Source organism: Curcuma longa, chromosome 13, assembly GCF_044706935.1.
Source record: "Curcuma longa cultivar G26 ecotype Majalengka, Jawa Barat chromosome 13, ITB_CL_G26_1.1, whole genome shotgun sequence".
NCBI classification, from domain to species: domain Eukaryota; kingdom Viridiplantae; phylum Streptophyta; class Magnoliopsida; order Zingiberales; family Zingiberaceae; genus Curcuma; species Curcuma longa.
In genome coordinates this window covers 6010675-6038204 of record NC_133873.1, presented here as the reverse complement: position 1 = coordinate 6038204, position 27530 = coordinate 6010675, and the positions used below count along the sequence as shown (strand labels likewise).

General features: G+C 34.4%; 5 protein-coding genes across 6 annotated transcripts; all 5 read right to left on the bottom strand.

Annotated features, from left to right (window-relative positions):
- Positions 1-942: 942 nt before the first annotated feature.
- On the bottom strand, positions 943-4742 carry LOC141844128 (putative 12-oxophytodienoate reductase 11). Its single transcript, XM_074732136.1, has 5 exons — positions 4578-4742; positions 4269-4409; positions 4038-4168; positions 3532-3687; positions 943-1826 (listed from the first exon to the last, which is right to left on the bottom strand). The coding sequence occupies exons 1-5, from the start codon at positions 4643-4645 to the stop codon at positions 1234-1236; spliced, it is 1089 nt and encodes a 362-aa protein (XP_074588237.1). The 5' UTR covers positions 4646-4742; the 3' UTR covers positions 943-1233.
- A 2878-nt stretch (positions 4743-7620) lies between these two features.
- Positions 7621-10702, bottom strand: LOC141844129 (putative 12-oxophytodienoate reductase 11). Its single transcript, XM_074732137.1, has 5 exons — positions 10551-10702; positions 10218-10358; positions 9989-10119; positions 9474-9629; positions 7621-8448 (listed from the first exon to the last, which is right to left on the bottom strand). The coding sequence occupies exons 1-5, from the start codon at positions 10622-10624 to the stop codon at positions 7868-7870; spliced, it is 1083 nt and encodes a 360-aa protein (XP_074588238.1). The 5' UTR covers positions 10625-10702; the 3' UTR covers positions 7621-7867.
- Positions 10703-12316: 1614 nt separating this feature from the next.
- LOC141844066 (putative 12-oxophytodienoate reductase 11) lies at positions 12317-16318 on the bottom strand. The gene is made up of 5 exons (XM_074732056.1): positions 16163-16318; positions 15833-15973; positions 15600-15730; positions 14848-15003; positions 12317-13138 (listed from the first exon to the last, which is right to left on the bottom strand). The coding sequence occupies exons 1-5, from the start codon at positions 16234-16236 to the stop codon at positions 12546-12548; spliced, it is 1095 nt and encodes a 364-aa protein (XP_074588157.1). The 5' UTR covers positions 16237-16318; the 3' UTR covers positions 12317-12545.
- A 1531-nt stretch (positions 16319-17849) lies between these two features.
- Positions 17850-21137, bottom strand: LOC141843824 (uncharacterized). Its single transcript, XM_074731850.1, has 8 exons — positions 20931-21137; positions 19732-19995; positions 19581-19652; positions 19440-19478; positions 19255-19362; positions 19058-19155; positions 18629-18740; positions 17850-18406 (listed from the first exon to the last, which is right to left on the bottom strand). Exons 1-8 carry the CDS (start codon positions 21126-21128, stop codon positions 18158-18160), a joined length of 1140 nt encoding a protein of 379 aa, XP_074587951.1. The 5' UTR covers positions 21129-21137; the 3' UTR covers positions 17850-18157.
- A 1152-nt stretch (positions 21138-22289) lies between these two features.
- LOC141843826 (RING-box protein 1a-like) lies at positions 22290-26779 on the bottom strand. Of its 2 annotated transcripts, XR_012603082.1 has the most exons (6): positions 26577-26779; positions 26410-26460; positions 26203-26262; positions 22866-22937; positions 22664-22772; positions 22290-22622 (listed from the first exon to the last, which is right to left on the bottom strand). XR_012603082.1 is itself a non-coding variant. In XM_074731851.1 (5 exons), the coding sequence occupies exons 1-5, from the start codon at positions 26731-26733 to the stop codon at positions 22735-22737; spliced, it is 378 nt and encodes a 125-aa protein (XP_074587952.1). In that variant the 5' UTR covers positions 26734-26779; the 3' UTR covers positions 22290-22734. The 2 variants fall into 2 exon arrangements, 1 of the variants encoding a protein (XP_074587952.1); XM_074731851.1 differs by having other exon boundaries at positions 22290-22772.
- Positions 26780-27530: the final 751 nt, after the last annotated feature.

Sequence of the window (27530 nt, the reverse complement as noted above, 5' to 3'; positions counted from 1 at the left end):
AAAAAATTAATTATTAAAAACACCGTCCAATCTTATATTTTATCAGGCTCACTCATTTGATCTTGCACACGCGAATCAGAACAGTATCATTATTTATTTATTTATTTATTTTTATGATTAAATTATTTAAAATTTTTTCTTTAAGATTTAAAAATTGTGTTACAATATTAAATATAAAAAAACGTAAAATAAAAAATTTAGTTGCTTATAAGTTGTGCGAAATAAAAAATACAGGATAACAATCTGACACACCCCATACGCAACTATATTTTTTTTTTCGTTTTGAATTTTTTAATTTTAATATTATAATCCAACTCTTAAATCTTAAATATAATAATTTATAAATAAAAAAATGATACTGTTTCTATTTCGAATTCTCAAAATCTTCTATTACAGATGAGACACGTAAGGTATTAATTCCCTATATATATATATAATAAATAAAATAATTTTAATTTTAATTTTTTTATGTTTAATACTATAACCAAACTCCTAAACTCTAAAGGAAAAATCTTAAATAGCTTAACCATAAATCAAAATAATAATAATAATAATAATAATAAAATATAAAATAATACTATTTATTATTTCAAGCGCTCGAATTTTTTCGAACATCCCAATCCTAATGTCGCGTATGATCGCATATTTCAAAACGCGTAGGATATCATTTATCTCTTTATATATATATATATATATATATATATATATATATATATAAAAGTTAGTGAAGAGATATTGATATAAAAATACTTTATGCTTAAGGATGAAGATGAACTTTACATAGATTCAACAAATCCTCGTACAAGACAATTTCGTCTTCCCTCCTTCCCTATCCTTAGCTAAAAAAGGACTGGCAAATCCAAAAAAAAAAAAAAACTTTGAAGAGTTCACGACCATCACAAATTCATGGCCAAACCGAGAGCATTTGTTGACAAATAAAAGGAAGAAAAAATATATAGATAACACTAGTAAAATTCCACTATTGCCAACCTTAAAAAATCCAGAGTTCAGGTCCAATATAATAATGTTAAAGTTTAAGAATTCATGTTGTTTTACATACAACATATTGATCATTCCCTTAGGACATCGAAGTCATTGACTATAAATCTGCTTCATAACTGATTTATTTAAAGCTAAGTAAACACATTCCTATCCCACAGAAGAGTAGAATCTAGAGTTGCATCTTTAATGAGATTATCATAAATGAACTTTCACAACTCAGAGCTTGCTAGTTTATGAATCAAACTGAAGGAATGGATAATCTGTATAGCCAACAACTGGATCAGAAGTGTAGAAGGTTTCCCAGTCATACTTATTAAGTGGAGCATTCAACTCGAACCGCCAAGAAAGGTCTGGGTTGGCCAAGAAAATGCGTCCATATGCCACCAGATCTGTGTAACCACTTGAGATGACATCATTGCCTTCTTCTCTATCATAACCGCCGGCAGCGATAAAAGTTCCCTTGAATGCTTTCTTCATTGGAAGAAGACTCTTAGGAATTTCCAATTTTTCCCCTACTTTTATCATCCTAGGCTCCACCATATGACAGTATGCGATCCCATATTTGTTGAGAGCATTAACCATGTACAGTCCGAGAGCTTCAGGATTGGAATCTCCGGCTTCTGAATAGTTGGCAAAAGGAGAAAGTCTTATTCCGACTCTGTCAGCTCCAATTTCCTCAACGACAGCTTCGACTACTTCTAAAGCGAAGCGGCAACGATTCTCTAGACTTCCACCGTACTGATCTGTTCGATCGTTCACTTGGTCCTTCATGAATTGATCGATTAAGTAGCCATGTGCTCCATGAATCTCAACTCCATCAAAACCTATACGGCAAAGTAACACATCCAAGTAAACAAAGCTTATTTTGGAAAAAAAAACAGAGTCCCATAAATTGTGCTTGATTCTGATTCAAACTAGAAAATCAATTTTCAGGAATTAAGATGTAAAATTCAATTGATGTAGCTCTAATATCAATTGATGTAGCATGGGGAACAACTCAATTCACGGAAGAGGGAAAAATATTATTAATTGAAAGATGACCTAATACAAGAAATACAAAATACAACTTTGTTACCAAAACACTTTAAGAAAGTCCCAAATTTTAACATCCCAAATAAATCTAAAACCTTCAAAAATCTAAACAAACTCCCAAATAAATCTAAACATACTTTTAATATCTAAATATCCACCTAAAGAAACCTAAACAACCTTTTTAAAAAACACCTAACTACATTATCTTCACTTTAAAATTTTGTAAAAATTAAGAAAAATCATATATTTATTTCCTAAATTCTTCAAAACATCGACAAAAATACCATTTAGGCCTACACATGTTCACCTATCTTATCCCAGTCTATCTTACAAACAAAATCTATAATCCATAAGATTTTCTTAATTTTCAATCCTAAAAATAGGTTCTGTAAAGAGTTATAATTAATTTGTTTATAAAATATTCTTTTATAATTCCTATATTTCATTATAATCAAGAAAATCTTTTGGTTTGTACCTTTTGGAATCTAATATTTACCAAAATCTCTATATTTTTTCCTTAGTAATTTGATATATACCCTTTCCTCATCCTTAATCCCAACTTGTCATATACTTGAAAATTGCTATTCTTATGAGACTTCTGACTTTTAAACTTTATTTTTATCTCCTTTATATCTTTTCACCACTCATTTCTACAATCCTGCCAATTTTTAAAATATTTCTTACTTAGACAGATAACTTTTGTTCTCCCATACGCCACACAATGACCATCATCTTTATTTAAATGTGGCACCTTTACTTCATGACAATCAAAAAATTAACCATGTTATATCTTTGATCCTATTTGCCATTGAAGTTCACATGACAACAATATTTGCAATATCCAATTCGAAACACTTTCTTGATTCTACCTTGAAAATATTTTAGTATTGTACTTAAAATTCTATATATTTTTTAAAACTAGAAACAAAAGAGAAAAAAGGGAAATATATATTAAGAGACAACAAAAAAGAAAACACCTATATAACAAAGGCAACCTAGTACACATAAGAAAACCAGAGAACTAAATCAAAGAGGAGCCAAAAACAACCTTGAAACACTCAGATGACTATAAAAGCCAAAGATTTAAATGAAGAACACAAAATCCACTGAAGAAAAGGGATTGATGCATCAGAATAAGTTGATATTTGACAAAACAGTAAAGGAACAACTTTGGGATTGGACTCTTTGAGTATATAAGCTATAAGCTTTCATTTTTTATCATCATGAACAAACAAATTATTCTGTCTGAATAGTGAAGGACTTTGCTCTAGTCTGAGGCTCATTTAGCTTGATCAATGAACCATGAACCAATAAGATGAACCATGTAATCCTTATGTCTTACATATTGAAAGATCAAACTTAGCAAAAAAGAAGATAAATGAAACTCTTAGAGCAGCTTGTGGCTCCAATATATTTGATAATTGTGTCAGTATGGATGGAAAGTTGCAAAACTGGAATAAAAAAATGAAGACCATATAAAAAGGTAGGTAGTCTTACCGGCTTCAATGGCATTTCTAGCAGCAAGTCTAAAATCATTGACAACCAAAGGGATTTCTTCAGTCTCCAATCTCCGTGGGATAGCGTTGGCTTGTAGTTGATGACTTAATGGCTTATTAGTACACGAAATTGGAGCTTGACCATTGGGCTGAAAATCTGCAAGAGGAGCATAGAGATATATGAATCAATGCTGGACATCCCTATATCAGTGACACTGGCAGTAATCCTGAGCAGAATGGGTAGAGATACCTACCTCAGCATGTTTAGGATGTAAACCAATTTGGTCGATTAACCACAATGATGAAACACAATATAGATAGAAGGGGGAAAAAGAATCAATTTTAGCTTAGGTATGCCAATTAACATTCTTTCATACATCAAGAGGGTGTTTGCTTAAGAATCAACACAAAAGTAGAGAAGTTCCAAACTTGCAATCAGGACTTGCACCTAAACAAAACATAATTTAGCCAAGAGAAGGGAGAAACGTAGACGTTTGAGAGAAGTACCAGTGTTGGAAACCCTTCCGACGTGCCAAATCTGGCAAAAGAAGATGCCACCCTTTTCGTGAACGGCATCCACAATGGGCGTCCAAGCTTCCACCTGTTCTTTGGTCCAAATACCGGGAGTGTCTTTATACCTTACCCAACCAGATTCAATGAGCAAACACAACAATAAAACACCCATAAACAGCGATCACAACAACATCTGAAATAAGTCGGGGCAATAGCCCGCCCTACCCTTGTGCAGTGTCGGAAACTCCAGTTGCCTCGGCAATCAAAAGGCCGCCTTTAGATGCCCGCTGAGAGTAATACAAGATGGCAAGCGGCTGCGGTACGTTCCCGTACGACCTCTGCCTTGTCATCGGCGCCATCACAATTCTGCAAGCAGAGCGAGCGAAATTCGTTTCAGCTTCAGAAATTGGAACAAAATCAGATTTTTGATATCTTGTTTGCCACAAAGAACTCCATTGAATCACTCATCGCATGTGATTCGATTCCAAGTTATGAAAGCGCCCAAAAAGAAAAAGATAAAGAAGAAGCTCTGACCTGTGAGAGAGGTCAAACTTGCCCATCTTATAAGCGGTGAGAAGGGGAACCGAATTTGGAGCCGCCATGTCGAGAAGACGAACAAGGATCGGATCTCGAACCTTTCCTTCCTTCCTCTGGGCTTGTAGTGATCGATCGACCGAGGTGTATTTACAGGGAGTAGCCGAGAGGAGACGAAATGCAGATCGGTTACTACTTGTTGTTGACTTCGATCGGTAGATGCCAAAAGAAAAGACGACTATCGAATTCACACTTGGGCAATTTACTAAACAGTCCTTAACTATTTTAAAATTATCTTAATACTCTTTCACCAGCCGCATTTTGGTTAAAAATTAAATTAAAAGAGAGAACATTATTTTCTAAAAATATTAATTAATTAAAACACCGTCCAATCTTAAATTTTATCAGGAGAATTATCTTATTCCAATGTTATTTACATCTTGCACACGCAATATACCATAGACGATTTTGGATGTCCGAAATAAGAATAATATTATTTTTTATTTTATTTTATTTTTTTTCTTATAGTTAAATCATTTAAAATTTTTTCTTTAGAGTTTAGAGATTGAGTTATAGTATTAAATATAAAAAAGTAGTTGCTTACGGAGTGTATAAGATAAGAAATACAGAATATCAATTCGACATACCTTGTGAGCAATTATATTTTTTTTTCATTTTGAAATTTTTTTTATATTTAATATTATAATCCAAATCTTAAATGACTTATAAATAAAAATAAATAAATAAAATAAAATAAAAAATAAAAAATGATATTGTTCTTATTTCGAACGTCTGAAATTTTCTATCGTGAATGAGACACGTAAATTATAAATTTCCTATATATATATAACAATTACATATCATAACTACTACATTTCAGTAAAAGGTGAAATCCACTACCCAGCGGGCTCACACAATCGGTCCCACGATCATCTGTGAGAAGATAAATTAGAAAGCTGCAATTGGCCACGACGGAGGAGGACATTACGACTTACCCACTTCAACAAATCTGCTCCATTGTAACTAACTCAACTATGTCTCGGGGGCAATTACTACAATACAACATGATTAAGTTAACGATTTTGTTCAAATTTAAATAGATTTAACAAAGTTAGTGAAGAGATTTTGATATAAAAATACTTGATGCTTAAGGATGAAGATGAACTTCACATAGATTCAACAAATCCTCATACAAGACAATTTCGTCTTCCCTCCTTTCCTATCCTTAGCTAAAAAAAGACTGGCAAAAAAAAAACTTTGAAGAGTTCATGGCCATCACAAATTCATGGCCAAACCAAGAGCATTTGCTGACAAATAAAAGGGGGAAAAAGAGATAGATAACACTAGTAAAATTCCACTATTGCCAACTGAAAAACCCTTAACTAGGTGTCACGATAGGGCTTCAAATTAGAATTTATAGATTTTATCGAAAACCCACGATAAATGCAAATAAATGAAGTATAGGGGCCTCGAGTCGTGTTTTTCCAAGGACTAGTAGAAACGGTTTAAATCAAGCTTATCGTGTCGTTCTTTTTGGGGTTTTCAATTATAAATGGGGTTTTGGTGGTATTTGAATGAAATGTAAATTAAAATGCACTAAATTAGTGAAATGCAATTGAAACCAAAATTATTTCCTAATCAAAACCCAAACCTAAATGCTTAGATCGAATAAATCAAAACAAATAGTCATCCTAAATGCAAGAAGTGAGAATCCTATCCTAAATGCAAACTAGGAAATTTCATGCAATTGGTGCAAGCAAAATGAAGCAATTCAATTGAAATCGTATAAACTGGCTAACTAAATCCCAAACCTTTAAACCTAGCTACTAACTCTAGCAAATTTTGGCACAAACAGTGTCACTTGGCACGGCACAGTGGCATAGTTGCAGAAAACTGAAATCAGACAATACACATTGAATTTAAAACAAAGTAAACCTCTAATCACTACCATAACCAAAAACAATCACCAATCTAAGCTATTCAAATGAAGCTAAGCATTTAACAACTGAAAATTTTGAAGTAAAGTCACTGTAAACAGAAACTGAAACTGCAAACTCGGAAACAGAAACTATCAGAAACAGATAAACGCATCCTCCTTCCCTTCTTCCTTCGATTCTCCTCAGCTGGGTGTCAACCAGCTTCACTGAGCAATTTGGAATCTTCCCGTCGTTCTCTTGAGTGTGTTGCTCGCTTCCAGCTCCTCGAAACGCCCGGAAAAACCCTTTCCGAACGAAAATCAGACGCTACAGTGAGTTTTCAGATGGCAAACCGGATTCCTTGCTTCCTCTCTTCTCCGATGATGCTTCTGTTGATACAACGAAACTCCGCACTCCTAGGAGAACCCCTCCACGAAACGCGAGCTCCGGTTGCGCAGCAGAACGCCGAAAAATTCAAAAACAGGGTGAACGGCGGCGGCAAAACCCTCGCCGTCGCGCGCCGTCCGGTCGCCGGATTATACCCAATCGGCCGGCGTTGGACTCTTCATTGATCAAGGATCACAATGGGATAGGTTTGGGAGGACGGGGCTGGCCGTGCGCGTACGTCGGTGAACAGTGGATGCTTTCTCGCGCGGTTTCGGGACGAAGATGAACAGTGGCGCAGCCACTGTTCATCGGGTAAGTTTTTCCCTTTTATACCTTTGATTAATTAGATGATCTGAGCCGTCCAATCTTGAATCCAACGGCTGACTTTGATCTGAGCTCTAGGGCAGTCTAGGGTTCTTGAAAAATTCCGAAATTTTTATCAGGCTCGATCTGAGTCATGTCCTCCATGTTGGCTTGATCGATTTGGCGATTTTGACTCGATTTGACCGTGGTTGAGCTCGAGTCGGATTCGAGTTAGCCCTAAAATCAATTTAAAATCCAATTAATGCCAAGAATTGCCATAAAATCATGAAAATTAGAATCAAGCCTCAGATTATGCAATATAGGACAATTAAGATCAAATCGATCCATTTCATAATTTATTTTCATATAAAAGCCCAAAATTGAATCGATTAAAATCAAAAAATCCTAAATCATCACCAACCTTAAAAAACCCATAGTTCAGGTCCAATATAATAATGTGAAAGTTTAAGAATTCATGTTGTTTTACATTTTACATACAGCATATTGGATCATTCCCTTAGAACATCGAAGTCATTGACTATAAATCTGCTTCATAACTGATTTATTTAAGGCTAAGTAAACACATTCCTACCCCACATAAGAGTAGAATCTAGAGTTGCATCTTTAATGAGATTATCATAAATGAACTTTCATAACTCGGAGCTTGCTAGTTTATGAATCAAACTAAAGGAATGGATAGTCTGTATAGCCAACAACTGGATCAGAAGTGTAAAAGGTTTCCCTGTTATACTTATTAAGTGGAGCATTCAACTCGAACCGCCGAGGAAGGTCTGGGTTGGCCAAGAAAATGCGTCCATACGCCACCATATCTGTGTAACTGCTTGAGATGACATCGTTGCCTTCTTCTCTATCATAACCGCCGGCGGCGATAAAAGTTCCCTTGAATGCTTTCCTCATTGGAAGAAGACTCTTAGGAACTACCAATTTTTCGACTACTTCTATCATCCTAGGCTCCACCATATGACAGTATGTGATCCCATATTTGTTGAGAGCATTAACCATGTACAGTCCGAGAGCTTCAGGATTGGAATCTCCGGCTTCTGAATAGTTGGCAAAAGGAGAAAGTCTTATTCCGACTCTGTCAGCTCCAATTTCATCAACGACAGCTTCAACTACTTCTAAAGCGAAGCGGCAACGATTCTCCAGACTTCCACCGTACTGATCTGTGCGATCGTTCACTTGGTCCTTCATGAATTGATCGATTAAGTAGCCATGTGCTCCATGAATCTCAACTCCATCAAAACCTATACGGCAAAGTAACATGTCCAAGTAAACAAAGCTTATTTTGGAACCTAAAGAAACCTAAACAACCTTTTTTAAAAAAAACCTAACTATATTATCTTCACTTTAAAATTTTGTAAAATAACTTAGTTAAGAAAAATCATATATTTATTTCCTAAATTCTTCAAAACTTCGACAAAAATACCATTTAGGCCTACACATGTTCACCTATCTTATCCCAGTCTATCTTACAAACAAAATCTCTAATTCATAAGACCATCATATCTCTTTAAATGTGGCATCTTTACCTAATGACAATCAAAAAATTAACCATGTTATATCCTTGAACCCTATTTGCCATCGAAGTTTACATGACAACAATATTTGCAATATCTAATTCAAAACACTTTCTTGATTCTACCTTGAAAATATTTTATTATTGTACTTAAAATTCTATATATTTTCTAAAACTAGAAACAAAAGAGAAAAAGGGAAATATATATTAAGAGACAACAAAAAAGAAAACACCTATATAACAAGGGCAACCTAGTACACATAAGTAAACCAGAGAAGTAAATCAAAGAAGAGCCAAAAACAACCTTGAAACACTCAGATGACTATAAAAGCCAAAGATTGAAATGAAGAACACAAAATCCACTGAAGAAAAGGGATTGGTGCATCAGAATAAGTTGATATTTGACAAAACAGTAAAGGAACAACTTTGGGATTGGACTCTGTGAGTATATAAGCTAAAAGCTTTCATTTTTTATCATCATGAACAAACAATTTATTCTGTCTGAATAGTGAAGGACTTTGCTCTAGTCTGAGGCTCAATTAGCTTGATCAATGAACCATGAACCAATAAGATGAACCATGTAATCCTTATGTCTTACATATTGAAAGATCAAACTTAGCAAAAAAGAAGATAAATGAAACTCTTAGAGCAGCTTGTGGCTCCAATATATTTGATAATTGTGTCAGTATGGATGGAAAGTTGCAAATCTGGAATAAGAAAATGAAGACCATATAAAAATGTAGGTAGTCTTACCGGCTTCAATGGCATTTCTAGCAGCAAGTCTAAAATCATTGACAACCAAAGGGATTTCTTCAGTCTCCAATCTCCGTGGGATAGCGTTGGCTTGTAGTTGATGACTTAATGGCTTATTAGTACACGAAATTGGAGCTTGACCATTGGGCTGAAAATCTGCAAGAGGAGCATAGAGATATATGAATCAATGCTGGACATCCCTATATGGGTGGCACTGGCAGTAATCCTGAGCAGAATGGGTAGAGATACCTACCTCAGCATGTTTAGGATGTAAACCAATTTGGTCCATTAACCACAATGATACAACACAGTATAGATAAAAAGGGGAAAAAGAATCAATTTTAGCTTAGGTAAGCCAACTATATCGCCTAACATTCTTTCATACATCAAGAGGGTGTTCGCTTAAGAATCAACCCAAAAGTAGAGAAGTTCCAAACTTGCAATCAGGACTTGCACCTAAACAAAACATTATTTAGCCAAGAGAAGGGAGAAACGTAGAGGTTTGAGAGAAGTACCAGTGTTGGAAACCCTTCCAACGTGCCCAATCTGGCAAAAGAAGATGCCACCCTTTTCGTGAACTGCATCCACAATGGGCGTCCAAGCTTCCACATGTTCTTTGGTCCAAATACCGGGAGTGTCTTTATACCTTACCCAACCAGATTCAATGAGCAAACACATCAAGAAAAAAACCATAAACAGCGATCAGCAACATCTGAAATAAGTCGGGGCAATAGCCCGCCCTACCCTTGTGCAGTGTCGGAAACTCCAGTCCCCTCGGAAATCAAAAGGCCGCCTTTGGATGCCCGCTGAGAGTAATACAAGATGGCGAGCGGCTGCGGCACGTTCCCGTACGACCTCTGCCTTGTCAACGGCGCCAGCACAATTCTGCAAGCAGAGCGAGCGCAATTCGTTTCAGCTTCAGAAATTGGAACAAAATCAGATTTTTGATATCTTTTTTGCCACAAAGAACTCCATTGAACCACTCATCGCATGTGATTCGATTCCAAGTTATGAAAGCGCCCGAAAAGAAAAGAAAAAGAAAAAAAAAGAAGAAAAAGAAAAAGAAGAAGCTCTAACCTGTGAGAGAGATCAAACTTGCCCATCTTGTAAGAGGTGAGAAGGGGAACCGACTTTGGGGCCGCCATGTCCATAAGACGAACGAGGATTTCGAACTCTTCCTTCCACCAGTGTCTGTTTTGTAGTGGTCGGTCCCCGCGAAACGGAAAGCCGGCAAGGGAATTTATACTTGGGGAATTTACTAAACAGTCCTTAACTTTTTTGAAATTATCTTAATACTCTTTTCACTAACCCCTTCTTTGGATAAAAATTAAGGGGATTTTTTGCAAAGGTGCATTTATTTTTTTAAATATTTTAAAATACGTATAATACTTTGCTTTTTTTAATGAAAATCCTTTTATTTCCAATATTACATAAATTGCGGGACATAATTACTACAACATAAAATTAAAAAAAACATTTCAATTAAATCAAAATTATTTAAACTTGATTAATTATGGTCCATAACCATTATAATAGTGATTTAGTGGTTTTGATTAAGTTAGAGTGATTTTGATGGAGTTTTTAAGTAAATTTAATCAAGTTAGTAAAGATTATTTTAATATAAAAGATAATAATTTTAATTACGTTGAAGTAATTTAACCAAAATTGACTACAATGCATTATAGCAATTATAATGGTTATGATTTATAGCTAGATCAAAGCTATTATAACAATAATACTGTAATAAAAATATGTTTAAGATAAAATAAAAAATGAAGCACTTTTTTATAATTAATTAATAAAAAAGAGTTTGTTATTGAGCAAAAGCTAACATGATCACAAATTTAATCGACTAAATTAGTGCAAAAAGAGCTATTTTGTCTAAGATTAAGGTTTCTACTTTGCTTGATATTTTCATTCTAGTAAGAGAAGAATTATAAAGTCTTCATTCTGGTAAGAGATGAATTATAAAATGGGTTTAAATCTATTGAAAGAAAAACTATATATTGAGACTCCAGAAGCCACTTAAACTAAGAATTCCAAACCATATCGATACACTTACTATGAATCCAAGTGTTGCAATTTCAATTTACAACTATTCACCCATTGTTTCTGTTAAGATCCGCTCCTGGATGTGCAGACTCTTCTCCGCACCACACTTGAGCGAGCTTGAGAAGGAAAGGACGTGGAGCTTCTAGGACCTGCACTCACAAGAATCGTGAGAAGGAAGGTCAGGGGTTGCCCTGGCACGACCACTCCGATACTTAAGTCAGTTCATGGAGGGAGAGGAAGAAAACGAGAGTGAGAAGTGAAGATTGTGAGATTGCATACCTCCCTCTAGTACAAAACCAACCTTTTATATAAGTCTAGGGTGTCATGTCACATCACGGATATGATTGGAGTCCCATCATCGTTATGAATATGTCAGAAGGCCTGGTATAATCAAAGCATATGTTCCATCGCTGATTTGTATTTGAAAGGTCATGTCACGCACAGTTGTCAGAGTTAGTGAAGAGATTTTGACTTATATTTGGAATGATTTTGTTCAAATTTAAATAGATTTAACTAAGTTAGTTAAGAGATTTTGATATAAAAATACTTGATGCTTAAGGATGAAGATGAACTTCACATAGATTTCAACAAATCCTCATACAAGACAATTTCGTCTTCCCTCCTTTCCTATCCTGAGCTAAAAAAAGACTGACAAAAAAAAACTTTGAAGAGTTCACGGCCATCACAAATTCATGGCCAAACCAAGAGCATTTGCTGACAAATAAAAGGGGGAAAAAAAGAGATAGATAACACTAGTAAAATTCCACTATTGCCAACCTTAAAAAACCCAGAGTTCAAGTTAAATATAATAATGTGAAAGTTTAAGAATTCATGTTGTTTTACATACAACATATTGGATCATTCCCTTAGAACATTGAAGTCATTGACTATAAATCTGCTTCATAACTGATTTATTTAAGGCTAAGTAAACACATCCTACCCCACAAAAGAGTAGAATCTAGAGTTGCATCTTTAATGAGATTATCGTAAATGAACTTTCATAACTCAGAGCTTGCTAGTTTATGAATCAAACTGAAGGAATGGATAGTCTGTATAGCCAACAGCTGGATCAGAAGTGTAGAAGGTTTCCCTGTTACACTTATTAAGTGGAGCATTCAACTCGAACCGCCGAGGAAGGTCTGGGTTGGCCAAGAAAATGCGTCCATACGCCACTAGATCTGTGTAACTGCTTGAGATAACATCGTTGCCTTCTTCTCTATCATAACCGCCGGCGGTGATAAAAGTTCCCTTGAATGCTTTCCTCATTGGAAGAAGACTCTTAGGAACTTCCAATTTTTCCACTATTTTTATCATCCTAGGCTCCACCATATGACAGTATGCGATCCCATATTTGTTGAGAGCATTAACCATGTACAGTCCGAGAGCTTCAGGATTGGAATCTCCTGCTTCTGAATAGTTGGCAAAAGGAGAAAGTCTTATACCGACTCTGTCAGCTCCAATTTCATCAACGACAGCTTCAACTACTTCTAAAGCAAAGCGGCAACGATTCTCTAGACTTCCACCATACTGGTCTGTGCGATCGTTCACTTGGTCCTTCATGAATTGATCGATTAAGTAGCCATGTGCTCCATGAATCTCAACTCCATCAAAACCTATACGGCAAAGTAACACATCCAAGTAAGCAAAGCTTATTTTGGAAAAAAAAAAAACAGAGTCCCATAAATTGTGCTGATTCTGATTCAAACTAGAAAATCAATTTTTAGGAATTAAGATGTAAAATTCAATTGATGTAGCTCTAATATCAATTGATGTAGCATGGGGAACAACTCAATTCACGGAAGAGGGAAAAATATTATTAATTGAAAGGTGACCTAATACAAGAAATACAAAATACAACTTTGTTACCAAAACACTTTGAGAAAGTCCCAAATTTTAACATCCCAAATAAACCTAAAAACTTTCAGAAATCTAAACAAACTCCCAAATAAATCTAAACATACTTTTAATATCTAAATATCCACCTAAAGAAACCTAAACAACCTTTTAAAAAAACACCTAACTACATTATCTTCACTTTAAAATTTTGTAAAAGTTAAGAAAAATCATATATTTATTTCCTAAATTCTTCAAAACTTTGACAAAAATACCATTTAGGCCTACACATGTTCACCTATCTTATCCCAGTCTATGTTACAAACAAAATCTATAATTCATAAGATTTTCTTAATTTTCAATCCTAAAAATAGGTTCTGTAAAGAGTTCTAATCAATTTGTTTATAAAATATTCTTTTATAATTCCTATATTTCATTATAATCAAGAAAATCTTTTGGTTTGTACCTTCTGGAATCTAATATTTACCAAAATCTCTATATTTTTTCCTTATTAATTTGATATATACCCTTTCCTCATCCTTAATCCCAACTTGTCATATACTTGAAAATTGCTATTCTTATGAGACTTCTGACTTTTAAACTTTATCTTTATCTCCTTTATATCTTTTCACCACTCATTTCTACAATCCTGCCAATTTTTAAATTATTTCTTACTTAGACCGATAACTTTTGTTCTCCCATACGCCACACAATGACCATCATCTTTCTTTAAATGTGACACCTTTACTTCATGACAATCAAAAAAATTAACCATGTTATATCTTTGATCCTATTTGCCATTGAAGTTCACATGACAACAATATTTGCAATATCCAATTCGAAACACTTCCTTGATTCTACCTTGAAAATATTTTAGTATTGTACTTGAAATTCTATATATTTTTTAAAACTAGAAACAAAAGAGAAAAAAGAGAAGTATATATTAAGAGACAACAAAAAAGAAAACACCTATATAACGAGGGCAACCTAGTACACATAAGTCAACCAGAGAACTAAATCAAAGAGGAGCCAAAAACAACCTTGAAACACTCAGATGACTATAAAAGCCAAAGATTGAAATGAAGAACACAAAATCCACTGAAGAAAAGGGATTGATGCATCAGAATAAGTTGATATTTGACAAAACAGTAAAGGAACAACTTTGGGATTGGACTCTGTGAGTATATAAGCTATAAGCTTTCATTTTTTATCATCATGAACAAACAATTTATTCTGTCTGAATAGTGAAGGACTTTGCTCTAGTCTGAGGCTCAATTAGCTTGATCAATGAACCATGAACCAATAAGATGAACCATGTAATTCTTATGTCTTACATATTGAAAGATCAAACTTAGCAAAAAAGATGATAAATGAAACTCTTAGAGCAGCTTGTGGCTCCAATATATTTGATAATTGTGTCAGTATGGATGGAAAGTTGCAAATCTGGAATAAGAAAATGAAGACCATATAACAAGGTAGGTAGTCTTACCGGCTTCAATGGCATTTCTAGCAGCAAGTCTAAAATCATTGACAACCAAAGGGATTTCTTCAGTCTCCAATCTCCGTGGGATAGCGTTGGCTTGTAGTTGATGACTTAATGGCTTATTAGTACACGAAATTGGAGCTTGACCATTGGGCTGAAAATCTGCAAGAGGAGCATAGAGATATATGAATCAATGCTGGACATCCCTATATGGGTGGCACTGGCAGTAATCCTGAGCAGAATGGGTAGAGATACCTACCTCAGCATGTTTAGGATGTAAACCAATTTGCTCGATTAACCACAATGATGCAACACAGTATAGATAGAAAGGGGGAAAAGAATTAATCAATTTTAGCTTAGGTAAGCCAATTAACTATATCGCCTAACATGTTTAGGATGTAAACCAATTTGGTCGATTAACCACAATGATGCAACACAGTATAGATAGAAAGGGGGAAAAGAATCAATTTTAGCTTAGGTAAGCCAACTATATCGCCTAACATGTTTAGGATGTAAACCAATTTGGTCGATTAACCACAATGATGCAACACAGTATAGATAGAAAGGGGGAAAAGAATCAATTTTAGCTTAGGTAAGCCAACTATATCGCCTAACATTCTTTCATACATCAAGAGGGTGTTCGTTTAAGAATCAACCCAAAAGTAGAGAAGTTCCAAACTTGCAATCAGGACTTGCACCTAAACCAAAACATAATTTACCCAAGAGAAGGGAGAAACGTAGAAGTTTGAGAGAAGTACCAGTGTTGGAAACCCTTCCGACGTGCCAAATCTGGCAAAAGAAGATGCCACCCTTTTCGTGAACTGCATCCACAATGGGCGTCCAAGCTTCCACCTGTTCTTTGGTCCAAATACCGGGAGTGTCTTTATACCTTAACCAACCAGATTCAATGAGCAAACACAACAAGAAAAAAACCATAAACAGCGATCAGCAACATCTGAAATAAGTCGGGGCAATAGCTTGCCCGCCCTACCCTTGTGCAGTGTCGGAAACTCCAGTTGCCTCGGCAATCAAAAGGCCGCCTTTAGATGCCCGCTGAGAGTAATACAAGATGGCAAGCGGCTGCGGCACGTTCCCGTACGACCTCTGCCTTGTCAACGGCGCCAGCACAATTCTGCAAGCAGAGAGAGCGAAATTCGTTTCAACTTCAGAAATTGGAACAAAATCAGATTTTTTTGATATCTTGTTTGCCACAAAGAACTCCACTGAACCACTCATCCCATGTGATTCGATTCAATGTTAGGAAATCGCCCGAAAAGAAAAGAAAAAGGAAAAAAGAAGAAGAAAAAGAAGAAGCTCCGACCTGTGAGAGAGATCAAACTTGCCCATCTTGTAAGAGGTGAGAAGGGGAACCGACTTTGGGGCCGCCATTTCCATAAGACGAACAAGGATCTCGAACTCTTCCTTCCACGAACAAGGATCTCGAACTCTTCCTTCCACCAGGGTTTGTAGTGGTCGGTCCCCGCGAAGGGAAAGCCGGCTGGGAATTTAGACTTGGGTAATTTACTAAACATTCCTTAACTTTTTTTGAAATTATCATAATACTCTTTTCACCAACCACGTCTTTTGATAAAAATTAAGGGATTTTTTTTGAAAGGTGCATTTATTTTTTTTTAAATATTTTAAAATACGTATAATTATTTGTTTTTTTTAATGAAACAATCTATTTCAATCCTAAATTAAAATAAAAAATTAGTTTTTCTTATTTAAATCGAACCGAAATCGTATCGAGAACATAAATTTTAAAAGGTTCATTATATTAAGTCATTAAACTAATGATTTCCTAAATTTATTTATATTTATATTTTTAATTTTAAAACTTTAAAAAATTTAAAATATAAAAGAAGGTTAATTAAAAATTAAATAATAAAATTTGATCTCCTAATTTTATTTCACTTTTACTTATTTTCTAGTTAGATATTAAATAAATTTAAAAAATTAAATATTTTTTAATTTTTAAATTTTTTTAATAAAGTTCCAAAATTAAAAATAAACATATAGATAAATTTAAGAGATTGTGAGTTTAATAACGTTTTTTTTTAATAAATATTTTAGAGCTATACTTTTATATGAAAATCCTTGATAAAATAATTAAAATTTTATTTGTTTTCTTAATCCAATCCAGTTCATTTTGGTTTAGTTTAAATAAAAAAAAATTATTCTAATTTAGAGTTGAAATAAATGAGAAAGATATTTTGAGAATTAGGTGCGTTCTTTAGTAAAAAAAACTATGCTACTTCCTTCCTTTAGGAAATCCAAAAAGACTTGAGTGCATCCTTTAAAAAATATCGAAAATTAAAAGAGAGAACATTCTTTTCTAAATAAAAAAAAAAACACATCCTATTACGGGACATAATTACTACAACATAAAATAAAAAAATATTTTAATTAAATTAAAATTATTTAAACTTGATTCACTTGTAAGAGTTATGATCCATAGCTATTATAATAGTGATTAAGTTAGAGTGATTTTGATCAGAGTTTAAGTAAATTTAATCAAGTTAGTTTTAATATAAAAGATAATAATTTTAATTAAATTAAAATAATTTGACCAAAATTGTCTACAATGCATTATAGCAATTATAATGGTTATGATTTATAACTAGATCATAACTATTATAACAATAATACTGTAATAAAATTTGTTTGAGATAAAATAAAAAAATGAAGCACTTATTTATAATTAATAAAAAAGAGCATCCATCTCTTCCAAAATGATTCTGCTCTCTTTCTTTTGCCTCATATTGTTTTTCACTTATGTGGTATATAGTAGTTTAGTCTATTTGAGAGAAAGTGAATTGATTAAAGTAATTTAATCAACTAAATTAGTGCAAAAAAAGCTATTTTGTCTAAGATTAAGGTTTCTACTTTGCTTGATATTTTCATTCTAGTAAGAGAAGAATTATAAAGTTTTCATTCTTGTAAAAGATGGAATTATAAAAGGGGTTTAAATCTATTGAAAGAAAAAACTATATACTGAGACCCCAGAAGCCACATAAACTAAGAATTCCAAAACATATCGATACACTTACTATGAATCCAAGTGTTGCAATTTCAATTTACGGCTATTCACCCTCCATAGCCGATCCAACACGATCCTACATAAAACCATTGATAGATTGAAATGAGTTAAACTGAGGATGCTTACATGATCAAGTTGATAAAGACACAAAATGGCATATAAACCTCTACACGTTGAGTTCATCTACTTACGAAGAGCCGACAAATCACAATAAAATGGAGTTGTTTGATAAATTCAAGGATGTGGAAAGATTGTGCTATATAAGCACTAAAATTTTTAGTTCTTCAAATGAGGAAGCAAGAGGCCCTTTGCCTGCATTTGCTTGTACATCCACTGCCAGTTCTGTGGCCTGACCTCGCCGCCGAGGGATCTGACAACTGAGCCACCACTGCAAGATCCCAGCTTGCAGCAATCTTCTAGTGGAAGACCTTTCACCAGCCCATACAAGAACCCACTTGTGAATAAATCACCTGCTCCAGTTGCATCGACAGCATGCGGGTCTGTAATGGCTTGGACTCGAACAACCTGAAACATACAGAATCATAGAAAATATGTTATAAATTATAGGCTGTCACAAGTTCTATCATTCAACAACAGTGTTTGTGCTTTGTTTGCCAGTAGTGGTACCAGTTCTTTGCAACTTAGACTTCATCTTTTGAATAAATGAAGTATTGTAAGACATAATAAAACCTGATGACTATTTACCCCAACTCCATGAGATTGCCTCAGTTCACAAATAAGGCATACCTCGTTTCTGTGCATTGCTATGCATCCTCTGGATCCAAGAGTTACGACAGCCCATTCACAGTGTTTGGCTAGGAAAGACACAGCAGACACTGGATCCACTCTGGGTTCTCCACTGGGAAAATTTGACCAATATGAGAAGTTTCAGAAAACAATGTCTGAGAAAACTGAATTTTTCGCTAGATGTTTAAGCAGTTTCAGATATTAAAATGATAAGGGGGAAATATAATTAAGTACAGAGGTGAAAAAACTAAAAAAAGTACACTAAATGTCATTCAAAACTTTTTTATTGTACAGTTTTCACAATGGTCTAAATGGCATGAAAATTATATAACTAATATTTCTTGTCTTGATAAAACATTCACAGTACCAGAGATAAATCTGTTTTAAATTTAATACAGACAAGAAAAGCAAGTTATTTAAGCAATTTACCTTAGAAGCTCTCTGGCCTCATCCTCATTGGCAAAACAGAGATCAATATTCCCACTCTTGAGCAGGTCTATCAAGTGTGACCTGTAGTCTCGGACCATCTGTGTAAGTTGAAACAAAAAGGATAGAAATATGCGTTGGTGAAGTTGTTCCACAAGAAACATCTAAAAACAATGTCTATGAAAAGTTTGTTTACTAACCTCAAAACTTGCCAAGTCCATAGAGACAGAAACCCCCTCTTCTTTAGCAATTCTAATAGCAGTTTTAATTTGTTCCAAATTTATAAATGCATATCTCAGGACCAGCCACTGGGTACATTAAAAATTATCAGACAAGAAATTTTAAACTGTGGGCACGTTTTTACTCACATCAGGAAAAGGTTTACCTTTGCCCCTCTAAAATCCTCTCTATTAAGTTCATCAGCCTGATAGATATACAAAGCCACAAGTCACACTATGTATAAGAATTGTTTGACTTAGCATCTCCTTTAAACTTGAAACAATAAAAATATTTAAGTCTTCCATACCTGAAGCTTCACAGCACTAGATAGGCATGGGCGCATGGTTCGATTCCCATCAGCATCCACTAAACAGGCGCACTGCGATAATACAGGAGAAATCAACACAAAGTAGCTGTAGAAATAATAGAGAACTAGAGACAAAGTTCAGCTATCTCACCTGCCCAGTTGATCCATTTTTTATTCTCAATCTGGAAAGATCGACACCACTGAAGCTCATGCTATGGATGAACAGACGGCCTTGGTCATCATCTCCACAGGCAGTAATCATTCCGCTTGAGATTCCAAAGCCTGCAACCATGCCACGTATAGTATTGGCCACACTACCACCAGCAATAGTTATTGATGGAGGATCTTCATTGTCAAAAGGAAGAATATGAGCATTGATTTTGCTCAATATCTGATCTAAATCCTTAGCTGCAATCTACTAGACAGAAGTACATAATGAGTTATTCCAAGGTGGAAAAATCCACTAAAACTCACATGCTTAAAATTGAATAGCAAATAACACCTCAATTATCAAAGTAAAATGTTCCATGTTCAATAAGTCAACTATTCTCTTTTGTTAAAGAAAACCGAGCAAAAATCAAAGAGGCTCATAATATATTCTAAATCACCATATGAGCAAATGTCCCATTACCTCTAAGATACATGTTCCCGTTATACTCCTATATACTGTTATTTAGTAGCTTAAGACTTGATACAAAAGATGCTCCCACCTTGATTGGGCAAGCAATTTACATTTGAAATTGTCAAGCTAACAGTGAATAGAAACTGCTCACTTTTACTAATTGGAAGCAAAAGCCATACTCACTCCGGTTGTGGCATTCGTTTCCATTAAAATCAGGACAAAGAGGAGTTTAGACCCTTCGTTAATAATCAAAATAGGGGTGCCCTTCTGATGGTTTTGAAAATAAAGCACACCCCATTGGTGTTCCCCCAATATAATTTTCATGCTTTATAACTCATCGGTTTAGGCCAATCAAGTTTATCAATCATTGTTTTTAAATCGAGTAGGCTGAGACAGGGTACGAGCAATCACTCAACCAGCAAAATTTTTGTATAAACTAGTCTGGTTCTGAAATATGTTCGCAGGAAAAAGACTCCAATAATTATAACAATTCAACCAAATCAAGAAGATTGTAGCTCAAAAATGGGAAAGACGGTGCAGTGAGACAGCACAGTTTATCCTTTATCAAGAACCCTATCAGGCAGTGCAAATCAGTAAAAGAAAAAATTTTAAACACAAGTACTCGCCCAGAGCGATCGACGCCTCTTTGGGGCTAAATTAAGGCATCCAAGTTCGATCATAAAGGGGAAAGCACGATGCTACCTCAGAGAGAGAGAAAGAGAGGAAACCTGCTGAGAGCCGCCGCGATCGCCGGGAATCTGATCGAGGAGAGAGGAATCAACCCTGGCGATATGGTCGACAAGTGCGGCGGGCTGGAGGCCGAGGATGACGGGAGCCGGCGGGGTAGGGGGCAGGCCGTCGTCATTGCGGCGGAGGGTTAGGGCGAGAGGGAGGAGAGTGCTGCACCGCTCTCCTTCCGCCCCCATAGATATAATTGTTTGTTACGGCGAGGTTAAAAATAAACAACGGATCGCGCTATATATAGCAACTTGGGATTGGGCTCGCTTTATCATTTACGAGGTCGTTCTTTATAATAGCAACTTGCGTTCGCTTATAACACTGTGACTCGTGGCGCATAACATAATTATGCGCTATACTATTATAACCTGTACTAGTTATATCGGAGCAAATATATGTTTAAATGAATTAACTTAATTTAATATTATATTAAAATATTATTTATTAATTTTTAATTAAAATTATTTATCAATTTTTAATTAATCGTTAAAAAAGAAGACTTTGCTAATCGTGTGAGGCCGGCACATTCCCATACGCATCGCTAATGATAGACAGAGTCGTCAATTTATATTATACATTCTATCAAATAATTTAAATAAATTAGATTAATATTTTATTAATTTATTTTAAAATAATCTTGATCCACCTAAGCTCGTAATTCACGTAGATCTACTCATGATGGACTTGATTGATTCGTGAATTAAAAAATTTATTTTTTTTCTTTCAAAATTAAAAAGAATAAAAAATTTAACGAGCTCATAGACTTAAACCACCTAATCCACAATTAAACTTAAAATTTTTAATATTATATATATATATAATTTTTTTATTTTTTAATGGATTTGAATTTAATCCACCTAATCTGCAATCATTAAATCAAAAATTATTTTTTTTTATTTATTTATTTTTGATATATTAAGTCATTTAAAAATTTCTCTTTAATAAAATTTAAAGATTGAATTATAATATTAAATATTTAAAAATAAAAATAAAAATAAAAAATATATTTACTATTTCAGAATTCTTTTAAATATTTTAATTTTGATATTACACACCGTCGTATAAAAATTTAAAAAAATTTCGACGCCTAAAATAATAAATAATATCATTATATATATATATATATTATTTTATGATTACGCTATTTAACTCTTTAGAATTTAGAAATTAAATTATAATATTAAACATAAAAAATTAAACCATAAATTATTTATTTATTTATTTTGACATATTTAGTCATTAAAAATAAAAAAAAAATATTTACTATTTCCAATTCTTCCAGATATTTCGATTTTAATATCGCACACAATCGCATATTTTAAAACGCATAAAATTCAAACATGATCCCATGAAAAATTCAAACATGGCTCAAATTGCACGAGAGGCATCTTCAATTCTACATAGTTTCTGCATCTCTTATTGTCTCCGAGCATCCTCGCTCATCAGATCATCCCTCTCACCCATGATCCCTCTCATCTTCATACAACCAATGAATCTTCTTCCTACCTTCAACTTCTCCACCCTTAACACTTTCACTAGCTGAGACATCTATGGAAGATCACAATAGACATCAATAGTAGAAATAAGCTTACAACTTAGTTTCCTTGAACGGTTATAATAGTCATGCTACGAAAATCAAATAGAAGAGATAAGAATATAACAAGAACGAGCGGATATTCAGAATCAGACAAATTTGTAGCTAACTCGGCATGATATAAGAAGACGATAGTAGTCTTTTACTGGATGATCATAATGCAGAATCCAAACTTATGTTATGCAGGAATGACATGTATTCTAGTGCCCATATTTCTGGAACTCCCACTCGCTGTTGTCTGCAAAGCATACGAGGGGGGAAAACAAGGGATTTTGATGGGCGTAGAAACTAAATTTTGAAAAAAATTTGGCCGCGACAAAAGATTGCTTACCGAGGGGGCAAACTTGACGAGTCTTGAGCCATCGACTGATACAATGGAAATGGAAAGCATGATTACAGACCCCTGTCCAACAAGAAATGTTAGAACAATGTAAAAGAAAAACAAATCACAAGATCAAGAAAGCGATGTGAGAAGCCATGGCCGATCAAGTGAATCAAGTAATCAGTCAGGTGGGATAGATCAACATCTACAAGAACTTAGCGATGTTTCTTTATATGCCAAACAGTCCTGCAAGTTGAGAGCCTTAAAAAACTGCTCAAAAGGATGTTAAAAATTAGATGGATCACTGAACTTTCAACGAATGCAAAACTCTCATTGAATGAAGAAAATACTTGTGCTTTAAAAAAGGTATAGGTGATTGACTTTGCAAATGTTTCCCAGGGCAAAGTTCTTAAGGGTCCCAAAAACACGTCAATGTACAAGTGTTTGCATCCTTCTGAAAATGTAAATGAATTCATCTTATGTTGATTAGTATGAATTTTCATATTCTATTGATTGCTTAGGTTAGCATATAAATCCTTGTGGAATTACATCTTTTATATATGTTATGCAATTTAATCTAAAAAGAGAGAGATCAAAGCATGAGAACTGTGTGTTGCATAACATATATAACAACAATTTAATCTCAGCGGTGGGATTTATGTTTTTGGTTGCAAGGTGCAATTCATGAGAATTGTGTGTGATGCCCCTTCACTTCCACTTGTTTGTGATGTAAAAGTTTGAAGGTGAAAAGGTTCACCTCCTGACCTATCATCAAAGGTTTAAACTCTCAAAGATATTCATTAGTGTCCTTTACTCCTAATTTTCCATCCTTATCTTAGAATAGTTGTGACAAAACTACTTGAACTTCACCCATGCCAGTCCAAGAAAATTTCTATCAATTTTCAAAAAGCATATCTTTCATACTCCCAGATCTGTCATGCTTATAGTGATGCTTAATGTAGTCATGCCTCAATAGTCATGGAAGTGGTATTCCATGCTATCATACTTCAGAAGGTCAAATATTGGAGCTCAATGTTGGGTTCCTCCTATTGAATTTGTTGTTCAAATGCATAAAAGATACAAAGAAATTTGCAATGAACCTTTCGCTATTGGTGAAAATATTGACAATCATGATATCTTATTTCCACACACTCCATTTTGGACCTCTATGGTGATATTTTATCAAAGTATTAAATACTTATTAGAATACAAACTTAGTCATGTTTTATACTATGGAATTATATGAAAGTTCCAATGCCACTCAAAACAAAAGTAAAAAAAAAAAAAAGTATTGCTTTTGTAGTGAAAGATAGAAAAAAAAGAAGCAAAACCCACATGATGCTAGCACTTTTCAGACACATTCTTATTCAGATGACAACAGTAATGATGATAATAAAAAAATCACACTTTGTGAAAAAAATATAATTAGAAAGAAATAAAAGCACTTGAACCATAATGTTTAAGAATGAAATAAAGAATAGGGAATCTCAAAAAGGCAAGGAGAAAGAAATTTTAAAAAAAAATCTAAGGCAGATGTGACATGCTACATTTGTAGAAAGAAAGGACACTAAGAATAAATGCTCCAGAGTTGAAAAAAGAAAGTCAACGAAGAGAAAGAAAAAAAAAACTTTTTCTCTGCTACTTGAGATGATACAGATTTAAATTCTTCTGATTATGAAACATCTCCTAAGCTCTTCACCCAGAGTGCACTCATGGATCTAACAGAGAGAAGGGGGAGCGAGAGTGGAAGTTACATGTCATGCACTTAAGAATGAGGAATATCAATCATCTTAATTTATAGATATGATTAGTCATTTATCTAAAACTCTTGATAAGTGTAAGGCATATTGCAATAAACTCATGCCATAAACAACTAAAGAGAATTCACCATAAGTAACTTGTAAGTTAAGGTTCATGACCTACTTCAGAATGAAAAGCTTAAGAAAGAAAATGAACAATTGAAAGAACACACTAATAAAGGAATCTCTTGAGAATTTTACAGATAGTTCCAAATATCTTGATAAGTAAACATGTAAATTATAGAAATGCTGGATTAGGATACAAATCTGGGGAAAATGCATATTCATCTCTTATTCATAGAAAGCAAATTCCATTAAGTAATATCCTGTTAACCCTATTAAAATTTGGATACCAAAAATATTTGTTTATTTTTGTTAATAGATATGCTTGAAGGGTGAACACGTGGGAGATGAATGATACTTGGATAGTGGATGCTCATGTCATATGGCCAATGATGCTGGTAAGTTCATTGCCTTGAAATATAATAGCAAAGGAAATATATCTTCTGATGGCAATACTGAGCATAAAATTATTATATATGGTAACATCGAACTCAAAAAGTAATTTTATTATTTGTAAAGTTTTATTATTAGAAGGTATAAGGGTTAACCACATAAGTGAAAGTCAATTGTATAATGTAGAATATAAGGTTGCATTTCTCCTAACCAAACGCCTCATAAGGTATTTTGATTTGGGCATCATCATTCTTTAAGGGCATTGAAATGAAAATATTTACATAATTAACTTACATAGCATATCTAATACTGTAAGTTGGAATTCGTTTCTTCAAATTTTTATTATTTTGATGATATCATAATGCATGCTCCTTTGATTTAAGTTAGCATTTGGTTCACTTTTATCCTTATTATTAAACCCCTAATCCTCATCCTTGTCTCTCTTGGTCTCTTCTCCCTCATTTCTCCAGACCCGATAGAACTTCACCCCACCACAACATAACTCCTTCATTGCTCCCAAACTCCAAGGCTATCCTCTTCTGGACACTGAAAATTTTTGACCATCCTCCTCCCCTTCTTATTCCCTGCAGTAGCAACTCATTGTCACCTCAACCAGCTCAAACATCCAATCACCCTCCTACCTTCTTACTCCGCACAACAACTCTTCATTTCACACTCGATGGCCCTTTTCGCCCACAGCAACAACTCTTTATTTCCCCACAGCAAAAACATGTCCTTTACACCAACACCTCGCACAGTTTAAATTTTTAACCATCTTCCCTTCTGTAGTTATATTTTCTCTATTCTCTTAACTCTTGCTTCTCTAGCTCAAGACTCTTGATGCTTGAAATATGAATAAGAAATGGTAAACTATTTAGACGATTAGATCAATGTTTAGATTGTATCTAATGATGTTGGAATAGGTCTTGATCTTTTTGATCGTATCAAACCAACTTTTGTACAAAGAAATGGGATGTGTCATACTCTCAAAACGCAATTTTTGCTGAGAAAATGAGTATCATATCTAGGTTCGTTAGAAACAAAAACGTAATAGCAACTAAATTGCAAGAGTTAGGAAAAATGAAGCATACCCCAAGCCACTGTGCACTCCTCACTGGTCGCACTCGCCTGATTAGCCTGGCACTCGATGCCTGCAAGCAGATCGCAGATACAGCAACGTGAAATGATGAACAAACTAATCAAAACCCTAACCCTACTAACGCAATCTAAAAAAAGACCAAAATTTTGTAAAACAAAGGTTGCAGAAAACCAAAAACTCATAAAGCAAAAGAACCCACAGAGATCCATGATGTGGTTCCTACAAATAGCACAGTTGTCCACCACGATATCTGGAAAAAAAAAAAACACCATCAGTAGAGGAGACTCGAGCGTGCCAGATCAAAGAAATCGATCCGTGATACCGGATCGGAGACAAATTTACGAAGTTCGTGAGGGAGGCGCATACCCCAGGCCCAGAGGGCGACAGCGTTCCACTTTTTAATCTCGAACCTCTTCGGCTTCTTTAGGGAAGTGGAAGGGGTCAAGGAGGACGGCCCGACAGCCCCGCTGCTCGACCCCTCGCCGGCCGGAACCATGTCGACGTCGGTGTCGAGGGAAGCCATGGAGAGAAGCGAAGACAGGAAGGAGATCGAGGATGACTCCCCTCCTCCAGCCGTCAATTAAGTAAAGGAAATATCAAGACATTTTTTAATATTTTTATTTACAATTATCTTTAGTCAAAAGTCATTATTACGTCCAGATACTCTATTTTAAAAATAAGCCATCTTATATAAAAAATTATTGTTTACATTTTTTTTTGAAAATTTTAAATAAATTTTATTAAATTATTTTTCATTAAGATTTTAAAATTATTTAAATTTTTATTTAATTATTATTAAAATAATATCTTTTATTTTAAATTAATTTTATTCGAGTAAATTTAAAAATGCTTTTTTTCTGTGTTTGATTATCTCGGATGTCTTTTTTGAAATTTTATTATGAAAATGAGTTTCCAAAATAATTATTATTTTGAATAATTATTGTTCTATCCGCTCTTAGGTTATCCTATCAAAAAAATGATAAATCCCAGTCAGTCTCATGGACTCAATCCCTGGGATGGCCGGCCTCATCCCACGAAAGTTTTCCACCGACCACCAGGGTAAATCGGGAAACGCATACGGCAGCCAATCCACATGCCCAACATCCTTTGATTGCGTTCCCCATTTGAAAGAAAATTCTTGCAAATACGCCGTAGCTGGAGATCGAACCGCGGTCACAACCCAGATGTCCTACCGTTGCACCATTGCCCCGGGGACTAGGTTATCCTATCATTATCATCATTATCATATAATTTTGTCATATCAATAACTCTTTCCTACTTTTCTATTATAGTAATCAAAAGATGTTGGATGTCTAGACT